Source organism: Psammomys obesus, unplaced genomic scaffold (assembly GCF_907164565.1).
Source record: "Psammomys obesus unplaced genomic scaffold, mPsaObe1.curated_primary_1811, whole genome shotgun sequence".
Taxonomy (NCBI): domain Eukaryota; kingdom Metazoa; phylum Chordata; class Mammalia; order Rodentia; family Muridae; genus Psammomys; species Psammomys obesus.
Window position 1 is genome coordinate 19,913,404 of NW_026585797.1, and position 17,716 is coordinate 19,931,119.

Sequence of the window (17,716 nt, forward strand, 5' to 3'; positions counted from 1 at the left end):
TATATATATATATATATATATATATATATATATATATATATATATATATATATATATATAAGGGCAGCTGCTTCCATCAGAAGGGAGTTTTATGTCGAGCAAGGGAATGTATAATCTTTGTGTTTTGCATTTCAATAACTACATTTGGATTTAGTGCATGTGTGTGACCTGTGCATTCCTGCTTTCAGTGTGGAGAGCACTGCGCTGAGGCTCATCACAGCGCTAGGGAGCTCAGAGGTCCAGCCGCAGTTTACACGTTTCCTTAGTGATCCCAAAACGGTGCTGTCCGCAGAGTCTGAGGAGCTGAACCGAGCCTTGATCCTGACCTTAGCCCGAGCAACCCACGTCACAGGTAGAGAGCATCCGGCAGCATTAGTACACAAGGTGCTGTTCCTCTCAGATCACTGTGGGGAGCACAGCCTCAGGGGTATCTTGGTCTCTCCGAAGGGTCATTACAAATGGAAGCTCATGACACCGTTATTCTAACTGAGGTCTTTTGTTTCATGATTGCTTTACAAAAAGTTTGAAATTCCCAAAGATTTTCTTTTTATGGATTTCCATCTATACATAAATAAGTCTATTAGTCCTCTCAGTGGATCTTGCAAACTTGCTGCACTGTGATCCACTGGCCTGTTTAACATTGAATACATGTTTAACACATGTCTGGGGGGCGTTTATGACTTGGTCATTTGGAAAATATTTCCTGAGTTAAGTAGTTGTAGCAAATATCAGCTCATCTCATTATAGTTTCATCAAAGTGTGTTTGTTGAAACCACTATAAATTTCATAAAATCTTTAGGTCTTGGAAAATAGTCACACTCGTGGAGAGGAGTTTTTCCAGTTTCTAATTGTCACCTGAAACATCAAATTTACAATCTCTAAAAGTTGCTATCATTTATTTCTCTTAAAACAACAGGCTGAGTTTGTTAATTTGCAAGAAAGTGTCTGCTAAATGTTTAGATCTACGATCCACATAAGTACTGGGTTTTCTGTCAGATGTTTTTACCTAAAATCGAAACTCCATGAAAAAAAGCAGCTGTTGTACCTCAGTCTTGTCAGATGAGTGCTTTCCCTTCAGACACCCAGCACTCTGGATCTCCTTATGATTCTGCCACACTAAGCACTGAGAGTAGATTCATGTGGTCACTTTTGCATTTCTTTTTAATTGGCAATTAGAAAGTCATACATATATTTGTGGGCTACTACTCCATGTTTTCATACATATGTGTTCATTGTATAATGTTCAAAGCAAAGTAATTTATCTGCTCAGACATTTTCTTCGTGATAAAAAAATTCAAAGTCCTTTGTGGTACCTTTGATGTTTTTAATCTGTGGTACACTGACAGTGATCCTAACAGAGGCTGGCACCTTCTGTCGCTGTTGGAATCAGATGGTGTAGAAGAGTGTGACTGTGAGTGTAGTCCCGTGCCACCTTTGAACTGTGAGGGTCAGGTGTTTCACCACCGCACCATTCAGAAAATGCTAAAGAAATCTTGGCATTGTTATTTCAATAGCTTTGAGCACATCAAATCCTTCATAGGATAGTGGGCCAGGGTTAGTAGCACAACCCTGTAATCCTAGCGTTTGGAGGGTTTGAGGCAGGAGGATTGCAAAGTTGAGGGCAACCTAGACTTTATTGCAAGACCCTATCTCAAAAAAGAAAGGTAGGTAGGAAGAAAGGACAGTGGCAAGAGCTAGAGATGGGCAGACCACATTTTGAGAGCTGTTTTTTTAAAAAAGGAAAGAAAAGAGATAACAAATTTATCAGCTTCAGCTACATGTTTGTAAACGGCTCTTTTGTGTAAGTAAACATCTCTGATTTAGAGATTTGTACTGGTGACATACAGAGCATATAGCTATTTCAGTCACCTAAACCACACATCTACTTTATCAACTCTATTCTCTTGGCCCAGTAAAGACTTATTAAAAAAAACAAAAAAGATTCAAAAGTTCTCTGTTGTCTCGTCACTAATTGTGCTCGTAATTTCTAATAAAAAAGTACCTCCTAGTTATCCTAGTTACATAGTGTAAGAAAGTTTGTGTTCTAGTGAAGTGAAGGTAAACAGTACTTTTCCTGCAGTAAGGTCCTCAGTGTGCACTGTTGTTTTCTGCTTTCTTTGGCACTGTTTATCTGTGGGCATAGAGCTCTGACTTGTGTCTGTTTGTTAAGATTTTTTCACAGGATCTGATTCAATACAGGGAACTTGGTGTAAAGATATCCTTCAGACCATCATGAATTTTACTCCTCATAATTGGGCTTCACACACCCTTAGCTGTTTTCCAGCCCCTCTGCAGGTAATTTGGTTCTGAATTACATATTAAATACACAGTAACTCTTCCATCACAGTGGCTTTTCAGAGAGTTAGTCTTGGTGACTAACTTGGCTGCTTCCCTTTTGAATATGCTTGCTTTTACTTCCAAAATCTGTTCAGTTGCTTCTCATCCTACTGAGGAGTAGGATGAAATGAAAATGAAACCGTAATAATTTCATTTTTAAAATAACAGTTTTAATATCTCATTAGAGTCAATACATTACCTGAAAAATTATTTCCTAGCACCAAAATGGAGAAAAATAAACTTTAATGAATAGAGTACATAGATACTAAACTTGCCTATGTTGTTTTTTTAACCGTACAACAAAATTATAGCTGTGGCTATATAAAAAAAGGAAGGAAAACATCATGTATCTTGTACTTCTCAGAAAAAATTTATGGCATGGTAGGCATTGATATTCCATGAATTTAATTGAAGCCAAAGTGGTGGTTTTCATAAATCGGATTTATCTGAAAGTTTTTCTAAGCTCCAGATTTCAGGATCCCAGCTTACAGCTTCTGGTTGAGTAGATATGGAACGGCCCTGAGGACTGGCTGAGACCGCTGGTCTGGGAACCATGATCAGAACCCTGGGTGATTGTACGGACACACTAAGTGTGTAACCTGAGAAGGAGACACACTCCTTCCCTTCCCGTCTTCTCTCAGAGGTTAACAGAAATGAATAAGGAGACTTTGAATTCACACTTGCTTGGAATTGCTGTTTCAGAAGTACAGAAGAAGAAACTTCTTCTAGTTGCTAGGCCAGCCTGTACATTTCCTAGTATAGACACTCAGGCTTTCATTACCGAGTTACTCAAGGATACTTGTTTTTGTAATGCCAGAACCAAATGCAGAACTTCCATATTTATGTCCACGTTCCTTTCACTATATCCAGTGATGTAAAAATGTGCTCTTCCTTTTAGGCATTCTTCAAGCAAAATAATGTACCCCAGGAAAGTCGTTTTAATCTTAAGAAAAATGTGGAAGAAGAGTATAGGAAGTGGAAGTCAATGACTGATGAAAATGAAATTATTACCCAGTTCTCTGTGCAAGGCTTTCCTCCTCTGTTCCTGTGTCTTCTTTGGAAAATGCTCTTGGAGACGGATCATATTAGTCAGATTGGATATAGGTAAGCCAGAAGCCCAGGTTTCAGTCTGCGTGACAAACAGTGGTAGCCAAATAAGAGAGTTTAACCCTTACCCTTTGCCTTTAGAGTGCTAGAGAGGATTGGGGCCAGAGCCTTGGTAGCCCATGTGAGAACGTTTGCAGACTTCCTGGTGTATGAGTTCTCTACGTCAGCAGGAGGCCAGCAACTGAATAAGTGCATTGAGATCCTTAACGACATGGTGTGGAAGTACAACATTGTCACTCTGGACAGGTTAATTCTCTGCCTGGTAAGAGAAGATGCTTCTGAGCTTCTTGTCAGCCTGTGACCAGACTGTGGGAGTGGGAGACCTGCTGCGCATTTCTTGCCCTGAATGGACGTACCGTGTACTCAAGACTCCTTAAAAGAATAAGGAGCTCTGAGTTCTTCTTTCAGTTCATATCCAGTGTTCAGTATTCACAGAAGATACAGACATGAATAGGTTGTTCTGCTCTTGTGATGTCTCCGAGGCTCACATGAGGGCCAGGAAATAGTAAGAAGCTACTGCATTTCTTTGTAGAGTGCTAGCTAATGTAGCCACGCACTTCAGTAACCAGAAGTCCAACTGACTGTTTCTCAAATATACCCAGCATCCTGCAGATGCTCCCTTGGTTTCTGCCTCTTAGTGTATTTCAAAGCTGGTTGGTTGGTTGGTTGGTTGGTTACTTAGTTTGTTTGTTTTAAGGTGTATTTTTTTTTTTTATGTGCATGAGCATATTGTGTAGATTTGTGTTTGTGCACCACACGTGCACAGTGCCCATGGAAGCCAGAAGAGGGTGTCAGGTCCCTGGAATTTGAGTTACAGAAAGTTCTGAGGAGAGCCATGCAGGTGCTGAGAATCCCACCCATGTCATCTTGAAGAGCAGCCAGTGCTCCTAAGCTCTGAGCCAGCACTCCAGCCCTTCAAGTGAAATTGTAAGAAAAGACTGAATTAGACCTGGAAAAGGTTCCACATTTTAAAGATACAGTGGCTGGGTATGGTGGCAAATGCCTGTAATCCCAGCAGATGCAGGTCGAGCGTCACAAGTTCAAGGCCAAGTTGATCTACATAGAGAGTTCAAAGCCAGCCAGAGCATGGTGGTATATTAGCAGTGGCTTAGGTCATTAGCCTTGACCTCTTGTCTGTGAAGCATAAACATAGAGGTAGGTGTCTTGTAATGGGACTAAGAAAAGTTTACCCATCAAAGGTAAGGGGGTAAAGCAGGGAGACGTTGTCAGAAAACAACGGGCATCACGTGACCCTAAGTTTACATCGAGGAAAGAACAGCAGGCCAGAAGGAGTCAAATAATCTTAGATTGCTGAAAATTTGATTTGGGGTAGACTTAAAATTTAAGGAAGTCATACTAAGAGTGAGGCTTTACTATCTTAAAATTTAGCCTACCAGATGGCAGAACCATACTTTTGGACGGATAGGACCGTTTCACTTAATTCCTCTGTTTATTTCCAAGGCTATGCGTAGTCACGAAGGCAATGAAGCCCAGGTTTGTTACTTCATAATTCAGTTGCTGTTGCTCAAACCAAATGACTTCAGAAACCGCGTGAGTGATTTTGTGAAGGAGAACTCCCCAGAGCACTGGCTCCAGAATGACTGGCACACCAAGCATATGAACTACCACAAGGTACTGTCTCTGACCAGTGTTGCTCACTCTCCCAAGCAGCATTGCGGTTGGCGCCTTGATTAGATTGTTTTCCTTGTGGTTCTTGTGTTTGCTTTATGATCTGTATAGAAGCCAATTACCTGTAAAATTTTGCTAACGAATAGGAGTAATTTGTAACTGCACTTTTAATATACATGTTTACATATAAAATGAAGTTAGCTATAATAAAATTAGTATGGCATGGCTCATGGGTTGTTGCTGATTTAGGGAGTATGTGCTTAGCACAAGCCAGTTCTCAGAACCAAAAAACCAAAATATTTGTTTATTTATTAAAAATTAATGTTTTCTTTTTCTGTAGCTCTTTTAAGTGAGCTTTTCTGAGCTACTCTAATTGTCTATTTCCTCATCCACAGAAATATCCTGAAAAGCTGTATTTCGAAGGCCTGGCAGAACAGGTTGACCCTCCTGTTCCGATCCAGTCCCCCTATCTTCCCATCTACTTTGGAAATGTGTGTCTGCGGTTCCTTCCCGTGTTTGACATAGTAATCCACAGATTTTTAGAGTTGCTTCCTGTATCTAAATCACTGGAGACTCTCCTGGATCACCTCGGGGGCCTGTACAAATTTCATGGTGAGCTTGTTCAAGCTTTAGTTCCATCTCATTCCTTCATGTGGCAATGGTGGGTCTGAGGTTTTAGAGTGCTCCAGGGTAAGTGCTGAGAAGTGATGCCATAAAGACGTCACGGTGCACAGACTACTATGTGAGCTAGAGCAGGGTGATGGCACTGTAGACAGAATGTGCCTTGGCAGGATTCTGAGAGGGACAATTTGAACTTTTGATATATCTGACTTATCTGGGCAGGAGGAACGTAAAAATATGTGAGTCATAAGGGGTCATTTAGAAAGACCCTGTAGGGGAAAAGGGCATATTTGAAGGGACATTGCTTCGTTGGAATGAATTAAGAATGTTTACCTAGGAGTTTCAAAATAAGGCTGGAAAAGGAAAAGTTACCTGAATGCAAGATCACATTAACTGCCAGTTTGGGTTTTATAACCTGTAGATGGGAGTCAGCTGGAAGCTATTGAGTAAGGTGGGCTCATGGGAACCATCGTTTTAGAAAGGTGAGGTTATGTGTGGTGCACAGCCAGTCCCAGAAGGAGGATGCCTTTTCAAAACTTCGTAAAAGCCCTGATGTGTCTGAGCCTCTCAAAAACCTGTGGACCATTAATAAGAACCAAGGAGCTAGGAACAGGGTTCACATGGCTGCTTGTGAACCATTGAGCCTCCTGTCTTAAGACTGGAGACTGGAGCATTTAATGAGGCATTTAATACACCTTAGTCTAATCGAACCAGACTGGTAGAATAAAACACCATGAGTCCATATCCGGGAATACAGTGACTCTCCCTGTCCCAAAGTAGCCCACAGGGACACATTCAGGCTTCCCCAGTTGCTGACAGAGCAGTGTCTCTAGGATTTATAAATCCATTAGAAAATGGCAATAAAACTAGCCAATGGCTATGTGCCCTTAACTCATTTCCATGCTATGCAAACAGCATCAAAGAAGGATATATATTTAGAGATGCGCAGATGTATATAAGACACGTAAAAACAACATCTAATTTTAGAGTAGATCATTAATGTATTGATTCAAGTCTAGCTGTGTGTGTCAGGCAGATGCTTCAATTCTTAAGTATTCTCAGATAGCCCGATGGATTAGTGTGCTAGTTTCCTAACACAGTCCTAGTTAATTATGCCCCCACATGTAACTGCCAAAGTCTGAGGTCAAGGCGGCAGCTGTGCTGAGGTAGTCTTAGAGCCTGGCAGAGAGTGGATTTCAGACTGGCCTCATGTTTGCCACAATCCTTGGCATTATTTGACTAGTAGCCACATTGGTCCAGTTTCTTCCTTTGTTGTCCCAAGGCTTCTCTTCCTTTCTCAACAGGGCCTTAGTAGGACACTAGCCATTGTATTTATGGCCACCAACCCCATCTCAGCTTAGCTAGCTAACTACATTTGCAAAAACTATTTCCAATAAGTTCAAAGTCTGAGGGTCTATGTGGGTATGAATTTTAAGTAGGGCACTGTTCAGCCTCACACAAATAGTTTCTATCAACATTTCCATGCAGGGCTGTTACCTATAACTTAACAGGTATGGTTTCCACTAATTCACTCAATGTGCAGTTCTTTTTCTTACATTTATCTTCTTCCCATCTGGTTTCTACAGGCCCTCATGCATGTGTACATACATACGTACTTATACACGCCTCCAGTATACACAGAAACATATACCTACATATAGCACACACACAACAAAAATTACACTTCTTTCCAATCTTTTGCCTTTTTAATTTTACTTTTTTCCCCCTCATGCCTTTCTTGTCTTGTTAGAGTGATTTGAGAACTCTAGGACAATGCTGAGGTAGGTGAGAGAGGACATCTTTGCTTGTTCCTGCTCCTAAGGGAAAACTTTTCAGTATTTTTATCTCTAAATAAACTGATGTATTTGGAGATAAATAGATCCTTTTTATGAGATTAATAAAGTTTCTTCTGTTTTATGCACAGATAGAACCTAGGTCTTGTGGATGGCAGGCAAATGCTTTACCACTGAGCTATGCACTCAGTCCTTGGTTGTTTGAGACAGGCTCACTGTGTAGCTCAAACAATCTGTGAACTTGCCTGTCTTCTGCTGGGATAGGACCGTGACACAACTGACACCGTATTAGAGGCACCATTCTGACCTTAAAACCCAGCACAGAGTCCCCAACACCTGCCAAAACAGGAACAAAGACCTACCCATCAAAAACTTGGCCCCTCACTCATAGCCACATCACACTGCATGGGCTGGTGGAGGACACCCAGAGACCTGCCAGCCGTGTGACCCGCATGCAGCAGAAGCCACTACAATGTGCAAGTATCTAGTGGATAGAGAAACAGAAGTAAAACAGTTTGAGCATTATGGAGAGAGGTGGAACTGGAAACTCAAGGATGGAGAGGAATAGCCTGTTGTGAGTGGCCTGCCCTGTGTGGCTTTAGTAAAATCCTAGCCCATTCTGTCACTGAGGGCCATGTCAGGGTCCCTGGCCATGCGGCAGCAGGGGTCTGTGTCCATGCCCATAGCTTATATTACCACTAAAGACATTGGGGACATTCCTGGTCTGGGCTGCCTGAGACCTCATAGGTGTCCAAGGCCTGTGCAGAGCTGGCCCCATCCCTCACTGGCTGTGGAACTCTGGAGAGCTGGCCCCACCTTTTGCCAGGGCTCCGGTGAGCCCGCTCCAGAGGGCATGAGAGCCTGAGAGCTGGCTCTGCCCCTTGACGGCTGTGGCATTGGGTGAGCTGGCTGGGGCAGTAATGGAGAGCTCACCCTGGTGGTGTGGGAGAGTTGGTGGACTGACCAACTGAGGTACCTCCCAGACCCAGATCCAGGAGCATGATGCAGTCTGTGACACAGATGTGAAGGGTTAGGGTAGACAGTAGAGAAAAAGTCCAGCATCACTTGTGGGCTGGATCTCCAGTGTCTTCCTTAAAAGCAGAAGTTTATTACTCTATAGATTAAGTGTCAGGTCAAGGGAGAGTGCCTTCAGCAAGGCTCTGGCTTACAATATAGTGGGCCTGCAGTAAAAGCCTCTGTTGCAGCTGGCTGGCAGTAGCCTCTGCATGCAGGCGCTGTCACAGTGGCTTAGTGTCCTTCACAGATGCTATTGTGGGCTCTTGCATAAAGTGCAACGTTCTGCAGCAGGTTCGTTCTGCTTTCCCTGTCTCCTGTGCTGTGGTTGATTATTAATGTCAGGCCATAAAGACCTCTGCTTTTACTGTGGTCATTTCACAGCCCTTTAGTTATGACTGTTTTAACAAAGGAGCATAACCGCCATTGACATTTGTTGCATTCAGGTCAATTTTGCATAATAGATTTATGGAGGTGAAAATGGCTGTACAGAATCATGACCTTAAATCCTTAAATCCTCAGTATATTACTAATGGTGTTCTGCCTAATTTAGGATTGAAACACTCATTGTCTGCAGTGGTCTTGGGAGTAAAGTCGTAATCTGAGCTTTCTCTGGGTCGACATGAGAGGACACGACTCAGTTCTCGGCTGATGAGACTGGTTACCTGTTTTCTTCTTGGCAGACCGGCCAGTGACTTACCTGTATAATACCTTGCACTATTATGAAACGTGCCTGCGAAACCGTGACCATCTCAAACGAAAACTTGTCCATGCAATCATTGGCTCCCTCAAAGACAACCGGCCACAGGGCTGGTGTCTCAGTGACACCTACCTGAAGCACGCTATGAATGCACGCGAGGACAATCCCTGGGTTCCAGAGGACTCCTACTACTGCAAGCTGATTGGCCGCTTGGTAGACAATATCCTTTCATCTGTCGTGTTTCTTTCAGATGCTCCATAAATAGCTTGTAAGAACAGCTTTTAAGGTAATGTTTTCATGTGCTTCAAACCCTTATTTTTAATATTTTCTCTTTGAGTTGCTGGGGTCAACCTCAGAGTCCTTGCCTTGAGCCATCTTTCTGCCTCAGCTCCCCCAGGAACTCTGAGTGTAAGTGAACACTGCTGCATCTGCCTTCAGTTCTTTCAATGCTTTTGTCTGCTTGTTTGAAGTTTTCTTGAGGCATCTAACTATGTCGTCATGGCTGGCCTGGAACTTGCTGTGTAGAGCAAGCTGATTTTATACTCTGTCTGCCTCCCACATGTTGGAATTTGTGTGGACTTTATGATGATTTTATCTCTGTAAAAATCTTGAAACCTTAAATTACATCATATATGTTATCTGTTGCTACTCAAGAACAGACTTATAGACATTTTTCTTGAAGGAGAAATTAGTACATTGTCTCTTAGAGTGCAGGGGTTGGTTTGCTCCTGCGAGTATTAGTCTTGTTGCTTTAAATTAATCCTTTAAAACCAGGTATAGCAGCATATACCCACAATTCTAGCTTTTGGGAGACAGAGGCAGGAAGATTTCTAAAAGTTCAGGGTCAGCCTGGGCTCCATAGAAAGACCCTACCTCAATAATGAATTAAGTTAATATTAAATCCTTGAGTACTTTTAAAGAATGCTGCTGTTGATAGACAGCAGTTAAACTAAATAGCTGTTGGCTCTGATGTTTTCATTTCAGTTTGATTTCATGTGTACAGATATTAGCACAGTCTGCATAACGTGTCTGTATAACATACCTCTATTGTTTCCCTAAACAAAGGAAAGTACTTCCTACAGGAAAAGGATTACTCACTTAAAAGCCACTGTCATGTGAAATTGTCTTAGAGCTATAAAAGAATAGGATGGAGAAGCTTGGGATGCCCTGCTCCTGTTTCTTGCTGGTGTACTGTGTGGTCTAAGTGTATCTGATCTTGTCACACTTTTCTTGTGTTTGCTTTGTATTGTTTATCTCTTATGTCTTAATTGCAGTTCAGTCACTTCTTGACAGCTCGTAGTTAGATAAGTTGATAGTCAAATGAGAGGCGTACATTTGAAATATTATGAAATCTGTAAACACTGTATAAATATGAGTCATATCTCAGAAGAGTATCTCAGAAGAGTCTGATTGTTATTGCCTTAATCTTCTGCACCCATGGCTGGCAAGTCCCCTGGACCCTTCCCAAACTGTGACTGGAGATTCAATGAGTTCCCCAACCCTGCCGCCCACGCTCTGCACGTCACCTGTGTGGAGCTCATGGCCTTGGCAGTTCCAGGCAGAGATGTTGGGAATGCACTTCTAAACGTTGTCCTCAAAAGGTCTGTGCCCTTTCTCATGAAGTAGAGTCTGTTGATTTCTGAAGCTGTTGCTGTCAGACAGACCTGTGTCCCAAATTGAGCACAGTGGTTCCCACTCTCATCTATGTGATGTAGGTCTAAGAGAATGAATATTGGTCATATTCAGAAGATGGAAGTTTGTTTGCATTGGTACCCCTTATTACGTACTTGATAATTAAGTTAGAAATAATGTTACCTTGTCACTCGTAAGTCTCTTTATAGATCATCAGGAATGGTCTATAGCTTGACTTTAGATACAGCTTGTTTATATCCTGACAGCAAGTTAAGTCTCAGCTACACTTCTGCTCTCCCCCCTCCCCCAAATCTTTTTAAAAAGATCAGCAAAAAGTAGGGAATAATGATTGGGAGAAAGGGTAAATGCTCAAATAGTCTTTTCAGCCCTGCAACTATTATTGAAGGACACACATACAAACAGGGCCTATTTTGTGTATATTAGGTGAAAAAAAGAAAAAAAGAAAAAGAAAAAAATTGTCCATTGTTTGGAGTTGATCGGTTGTGAATCTTCTTAATTATGTTTTTTTTCAAAGCAAGATCCTTGGTCAAGTGTATAGAATGTTTTAATAATTTACTTTTTTTTCCTGTCTAATTGCAGTCAGCCCTTAGTGCCAAGGGAGAACATCACAGCATGGATGAACGCAATCGGTTTGATCATCACTGCTCTCCCAGTGAGTTCCTGATGTTTGTACACAGTGATGCAGTGTATCTCACTATCCTGTCTCCAGGAGAAAGAGATATACAGACAGAGTGAGCGTACCCTAGGATAGCATGCAAGTGAAGGAACCGTCTCATTCTTCAGTCTTTCCTACCATTACGTTTGTAAAAAGTCATAATGAGGCTGGAGATTTACCGCAGTTGGCAGAGAGCCTGCCTAGCATGTGTGAAGTACTGTGTTTCGTCATGAGCACCACACAGACTTGGTGTGCTGGCACATGCCCATAATTCCAGCACATGGGAGGTAGAGGCAGGAAAACTGAAGCTTCTGAGTCATCCTCAAATACAGCATGAGTTTGAGGCTTAGCCTGGGCTACATGAGACGCTGTCTCAACACACACAACATAGTTGCAAATCTACTTCAGTTGTAAATGTATCTGATAGACTTGCCAGTCTCTGCTAGTGCCAACTCACCTATCCAGCTTTTATTTCTGTCTCATAATCTGATCTACTTTTGACCAGTTAAATTGCTATGTATCCAGCCATTCCTCCCATACACTGCTCATCAAGAAATGTTAGTGAGGCATTGTGCCACAGTTCTTCTTTCCTCCACCCTCTGCCAGCTTCTGCAGCCCGTGTGACATCTCCTCTGACTTCCTCGCCATCTCTTGAGCTTTAAATAATGCTGATAGCATCCTGCTTGCTATACTTCTTGGATAGCTCTGTGAATCCATGCTTTGTTTATATGCTTTCAAAATATAAGACAGGGGTTTATTTCTATTTTCCCATGTGTCCCAGGCTTGTGTGTATAGTGAATATTATTAGTAAAGTCAGTTTACTGCGTGGTAGCCATCAGGCACTAAAGAATACACTGGAAAGATGGAAGTCCACCTCTCTCCAGGTCGGGCTGCTCAGTGCAGCTCTGCCGCAGACTCTCCATTGTCCAGACTCTAGCCAGATAAGTGGAAACTGCAGCGATGGGAAGTGTAGTAGCATATGGGCTCTGAGGTACTTGGTACTGGGTGCTTGCTATTTTTGTTTAAACCAGACTTCCCTCTGATTTAAAGGAACCCTACTGGATTGTCCTTCATGACCGAATTGTGAGTGTTATCAACAGTTCCAGCCTGACATCAGAGACGGAGTGGGTTGGTTATCCATTCCGCCTCTTCGACTTCACCGCTTGCCATCAGTCCTACTCTGAGATGAGCTGCAGCTATACATTAGCGCTAGCACACGCTGTGTGGCACCATTCTAGCATTGGGCAGCTTTCACTCATTCCAAAGTAAGTGCTGGGATTTCGTAAAGAAACTTAACAGTTTTCTTTTTCTAAGTCTGATTTACAGGTGAAGCGTGTGTCTCACCAAAGAAAATTGCAGAGTAAATGTGTTTCATGCAGTGGAGGACCTAGTTAATCAGGAAGCCTCTTTTGTTTTCAGAATTTTTTGTTTTGGTTTCTTACGTGTGTAAGTAGTAATATCTGCTCTCTCTCTTTTCTACTGTGGTTTCAGGAGGCTTAATCAGATCATTGCCTTCCCCAAAGGATATCACAAAAATCACCTCTTGAACTGAAAAACCGGCCTCAATCTATTTTCAGATTATTTTTGTTGACCATACAATGCTATCAATTAGATCCAGATTTTATGAGAATAACATTTTCATAAATTCTTTTTTTTTCGATAATTCACCTGTCATTTAAGACCTGTACTTTAAGAATTACTTTTAAATCTGAAGTAATTTATTTCAGTGGTCAGTCAATTGAAAATGAGAGCAGGTGAAATAATGCAAGATTACTTAGAGGTACCATTGTTACCAGGAGAGGGAGATGCTCGGATGGGCAGAGAGTATGCACCATGCAGTCATGCAGACTCAGTTAAAATCTGAAGAGCCCACACAGAAAGCCACACATGTGTGCACATACACCTGCCATGCAGCCTCAGTGCTGTAGGAAGGCGTGGAAACCAGCAGACATCTGATGTCCTTTTCTGGCCTCTGCATACCCACACACGCATGCGCACCACACCCACACACAGGTACACAGAATACCACTACTGATACCAAAATTAAGTAGAATCTTTGAGAAAAATGATAAAGTCTTAAATACTTTTATAAATGACATATTAACATAATTGGAAGAATTCAAGGGACTTAACTTGAAGAGGTTTTTATTTTTATCTTCCCTTCAGGTTTCTCACTGAAGTGCTTCTCCCCATAGTGAAGACTGAGTTCCAGTTGCTTTATGTGTACCATCTCGTAGGGCCATTTTTACAGAGATTCCAACAGGAGAGAACACGGTGCATGATCGAGGTAACATGTTTGTCACGGTGCAGGTCAGCCGTGAGCAGTGACACTAGCTTCGTGGGTTCTGGGAGTTCAGTGTTCCTGTGGGAAGTTTGGTGTACGGTGCGCTGAGCTTGACATGCAGGGAGGATAGCTGTGATCAAAGACAGAGTCAGAGTAAGGGCTCAGAGGTACATTTGAGAACTTACAGCGTCATTTAAAGTCATGAGACTGGATGAAGTCAAGCATTTCTAAGAAAATGGGCAAGAATACAATTTTGTAAATCACGAGCTACCATGGGGCCAGAGAGATGGCTTAGTAGGTAAGAGCACTGGCTGCTCTTGCTGAGGACCTAGTTTCAGTTCTCAGACCTACATGACAGCTCACAACTACCTATAACTCCAGTTTCAGGGGATCCAACTTCCTCTTCTGCCATCTGGGGTACCAGGCATATACGTGGTACACATACAAACACATAAAATAAGAGATAGAAATCTTTTATTTTTTGTTAGCTAGAAAATGCAACTAGGAGGTACATTGTGTGACTGGGCAGCCCTGGAATGCATTTGTTGCAGAGATGCTATCTACACGGTGTGTTGTGTTGAATTATCTGATCATTTTACTCACTTAAATAACCTGACATTATTTGTTGCATAGATTGGAGTGGCATTTTATGACATGCTGTTGAATGTAGACCAGTGCAGCACACACTTAAATTACATGGACCCCATCTGTGACTTCCTGTATCATATGAAGTATATGTTTACTGGTGATAGTGTAAAAGAGCAAGTAAGTTAATTTTTTTTTAACTTTTCAGTGATGTTTGACCTAGAGAACTTAATACGTGGTGATAAACATTTTTGTTTGAATGAATATTTTAGTCTGGGTTTGTTTTTGTCTGGTGTGTGGTATCTGACTTCTTAAGACCACAGTCTAGACAGCAGCGATGAAGAAATGACCTTTTCCCTGTGATGTTTTAAACAAAGCATCTGAGAAAACCCAAAGGCTCCAGTGAGCAGTCATCCCATTCAATAGTCATCATGTCTGGGGAAAGCCATGTGGTGGGGCAGGGGCTCTCAGTGAAGGAGGCTTCCCTTTCCCCAGTGCTTAGGGTGCCCTGGGGAAGAGTGGCTGGCCAGAGCCTGGTGTTTGGGGGTTTCTGAAGAGCATGAGGGTTCTTAACATGAAGAACAAATCCCAGGGAAACGATCTCATCTCTACTGCTCGGAAAGTTTCCATCCTGTGTGTGAGAGTTTTGTTTCATGTGACACAGTATAAGCTCGGTGGTGACGCTGAAGAGTGGAAGCACTTCCTACTAGAGGTGGCTGAAGTGGAGAGAGACCTCCTTGATCATGCTGGTGTTTCCATGTGTATGAAGCCCTCTGAGCTGTTGTGGGGATGGTAGTGAGGTAGATAGTTGAGAGACAGTCCTTCTTCTCAGTACCTGACTACAGTTTCCTTCCCCTTCTGGAAGGGCAGTTCTTAAACTTAGTTCTGTTGTATTTTTCCCCTAACTAGCTCTGTAAACAGTGGGTTTCATTGTAACGTTTCCACACTTGGGTGTATTGTTCTTCGATTATATTCACCCCTCTATCACAGAAAGATAATTGCTGTGTCATCTGAGTGCTAATCTAAGCGCTCACTCTTTGGAGCTGCTGCTCCGGAGACATATGTAGTGACATTTTTAAGAATTCTAGAACTTTGGTTTCTTTTAAAAACACAGAAATGATATAAAAAAGAATGCACTTTCATTTTAATCCCGGGTATGGGGATATGGGGCTGCTTTGCACTGTCCGCAGCAGCTGACTATGATTTGCCTCGCACTATATCTAGCAGAAGCATGATTTTGCATGCTGCAGAAAATTTCTGTGATTGTGTGACATTTGGAATTCTGGGAATTTTTAAGGAAGGGCCTGAAGAGGTGTTGGGGGGTTATTGGTTGCTTAGGGAGGTTGGTTGCAGTTTGTTAGTAGCCGTGGTCAAAGAAACAAAAGGAAAGAAAGTAGACTCAGGAATTTGCTTAACTCTTCTCTCCCATCTATCCTTGTTTCTCTACTATCTAGTGTTAGGGGGTGAAAGGTGGTGGGCTAGGAATAAAGGAGGGGAAAAAGAAGAACCCACAAAGTTGCAAAGCCCAACTACAGACATTCACTTCTTTATACTTTAGCAGTGATGTCAGAGTTAATGATTTTCCCTCAAGGAAGGAAGGAGCAAGCAAGCATGCATGCATTTCTCTTTGTGTCTGCTGTTAACACAGAAAAGATGATCTCATCAATGCTTTTTTAAACCAAAATGTATTCTTTGTGTTCAGGCTTACACTTGGACATAGGAATAAAGCAAAAAGAAAAATTGCTAACATCCTGATCCTTCCCCCTAAGGTCTAAAAGAATTCAAGCTAAGACACCTGAGGAAGGGAACATTTGTCTCCTCAGTGCTTTCTGAGTGCATGGTACTGCTGACGGGTCCAAGTATAAAATGAAGAAAATAGCTCTGGGGATGGATAAATGTTGCAAATGTTTCCTGCTCCTGCTGGTGTAGCATTCCGGAAGGATGGCCAAGCTGGTTCAGCTTCTAATGGGAATGGTTCTAGTTGTGGCGAGCACGATAACTGGGCAGGTCGATGGGTGGTGAGTTCTTGAAGTGCACGTGTCGATAGAGACAAGCGCACACCACACGTGTGCGCACGCTGTGGGGGGGGAGGGCACATGTGCTGGCCTGTGTGAGAAAGCAGTTGTATCTGGTTTTGTGAAATTTGCCATGTGCCAACTCCCAATAGTACACTGTTGACAACTAAACGCCGTCACTCAGTAAATGTTGAACTCTTCGGTTGTTCTTAATCTTATTCTCACTTCTTAGGTGGAGAAGATCATCTGTAATTTAAAGCCAGCTTTAAAGCTTCGTCTTCGATTCATCACGCACATCAGCAAGATGGAGCCAGCTGTGCCGCCTCAGGGCCTCAGCAGCGGCTCTCCAGCACCTCAGTCTAACCAGGTGCCAACATCTCTGCCGGTGACTCAGTGAAGCCAAAGGCTCATGACACCAAGGAGCACATCTGCCTGCAAGGGGGACGCCCCTCTAAATCTGAACACTGGGCTGAGGAGACCGGAGCAACTGGCTCGTTCAGATTGTCTATTCTGATTCAGATTCTGAATCTCCACGCTTCAAATTCCCTTCTTCCTGGCTATGTTTTGTCTCTAAGAGATTAAGTAAGCTACATGTTGACATATTTATAACAATTTATAGAGTCCCTGGGAATGTGGGTGTTTCTGTAATCAAGTGGCTTTTAGCAGGCACTCTCAAATTGCCTGTTTCAGCCATTTTTAAAGTATTTTAAGTAACATCCTCACGTTTCATATACATTACTTTAAAGACACAACACATGTAAGGTGGTCATTACAAACTTTTATACATAAATGTCATTTGGTATGTCTTCCAAATAGAGCCTTTTTATTAATTAAAGGGCCTTATATTTTAGTTGCATTACAGGAACAAATGAAGTTTCATACTCTTTTTTTACCTGGCTGTAAAGTTTTATTGTAAATTTTAAATTTCCAAACAGTTCCAAAAAATGATGTAATGTTTCTACTAAAGAAGATTATGAAAGTTTTGCCTTTGCTCTGAACTTTCTGTATAAAGTGAGTTAGAAACCATCTGAAATTTATAAATTTAAATAAAGCCATGCTCAAATATTTGGTTCTGTGGTCTGTTTTTTGTTTGTTTGTTTGTTTAAATATTTATATATACAGTGTTCTGTCTGCATGTATACCTGCGTGCCATAAGAGGACACCAGATCTCATTGTAGATGGTTGTGAGGCACCACGTGGTTGCTGAGAATTGAACTCAGGACCTCTGGAAGAGCAGTCATTGCTTTTAAACCTCTGAGCCATCTCTCCAGTCCCCTGGTATGTTTTGTTTGTTTGTTTAACTTCATTCCAGGTTCATCCTCA

At 42.1% G+C, this 17,716-nt stretch overlaps 1 protein-coding gene across 3 annotated transcripts in view; it reads left to right on the forward strand.

The window, feature by feature from the left end:
* The window catches only part of Med23 (mediator complex subunit 23), a 46,244-nt gene extending 28,786 nt beyond the window's left edge, over positions 1 to 17,458 (forward strand). For all 3 annotated transcript variants that reach the window (XM_055599299.1, XM_055599301.1, XM_055599300.1), the window contains 13 exons: positions 189 to 352; positions 2,171 to 2,295; positions 3,236 to 3,441; positions 3,526 to 3,706; positions 4,906 to 5,076; positions 5,469 to 5,685; positions 9,185 to 9,421; positions 10,637 to 10,802; positions 11,434 to 11,506; positions 12,560 to 12,774; positions 13,676 to 13,796; positions 14,427 to 14,558; positions 16,626 to 17,458. In XM_055599299.1, the coding sequence (XP_055455274.1) occupies positions 189 to 352; positions 2,171 to 2,295; positions 3,236 to 3,441; positions 3,526 to 3,706; positions 4,906 to 5,076; positions 5,469 to 5,685; positions 9,185 to 9,421; positions 10,637 to 10,802; positions 11,434 to 11,506; positions 12,560 to 12,774; positions 13,676 to 13,796; positions 14,427 to 14,558; positions 16,626 to 16,790 (2,173 nt within the window). In that variant the 3' untranslated portion in view covers positions 16,791 to 17,458. The remainder of the gene's footprint in view (positions 1 to 188; positions 353 to 2,170; positions 2,296 to 3,235; positions 3,442 to 3,525; positions 3,707 to 4,905; positions 5,077 to 5,468; positions 5,686 to 9,184; positions 9,422 to 10,636; positions 10,803 to 11,433; positions 11,507 to 12,559; positions 12,775 to 13,675; positions 13,797 to 14,426; positions 14,559 to 16,625) is intronic.
* Positions 17,459 to 17,716: the final 258 nt, after the last annotated feature.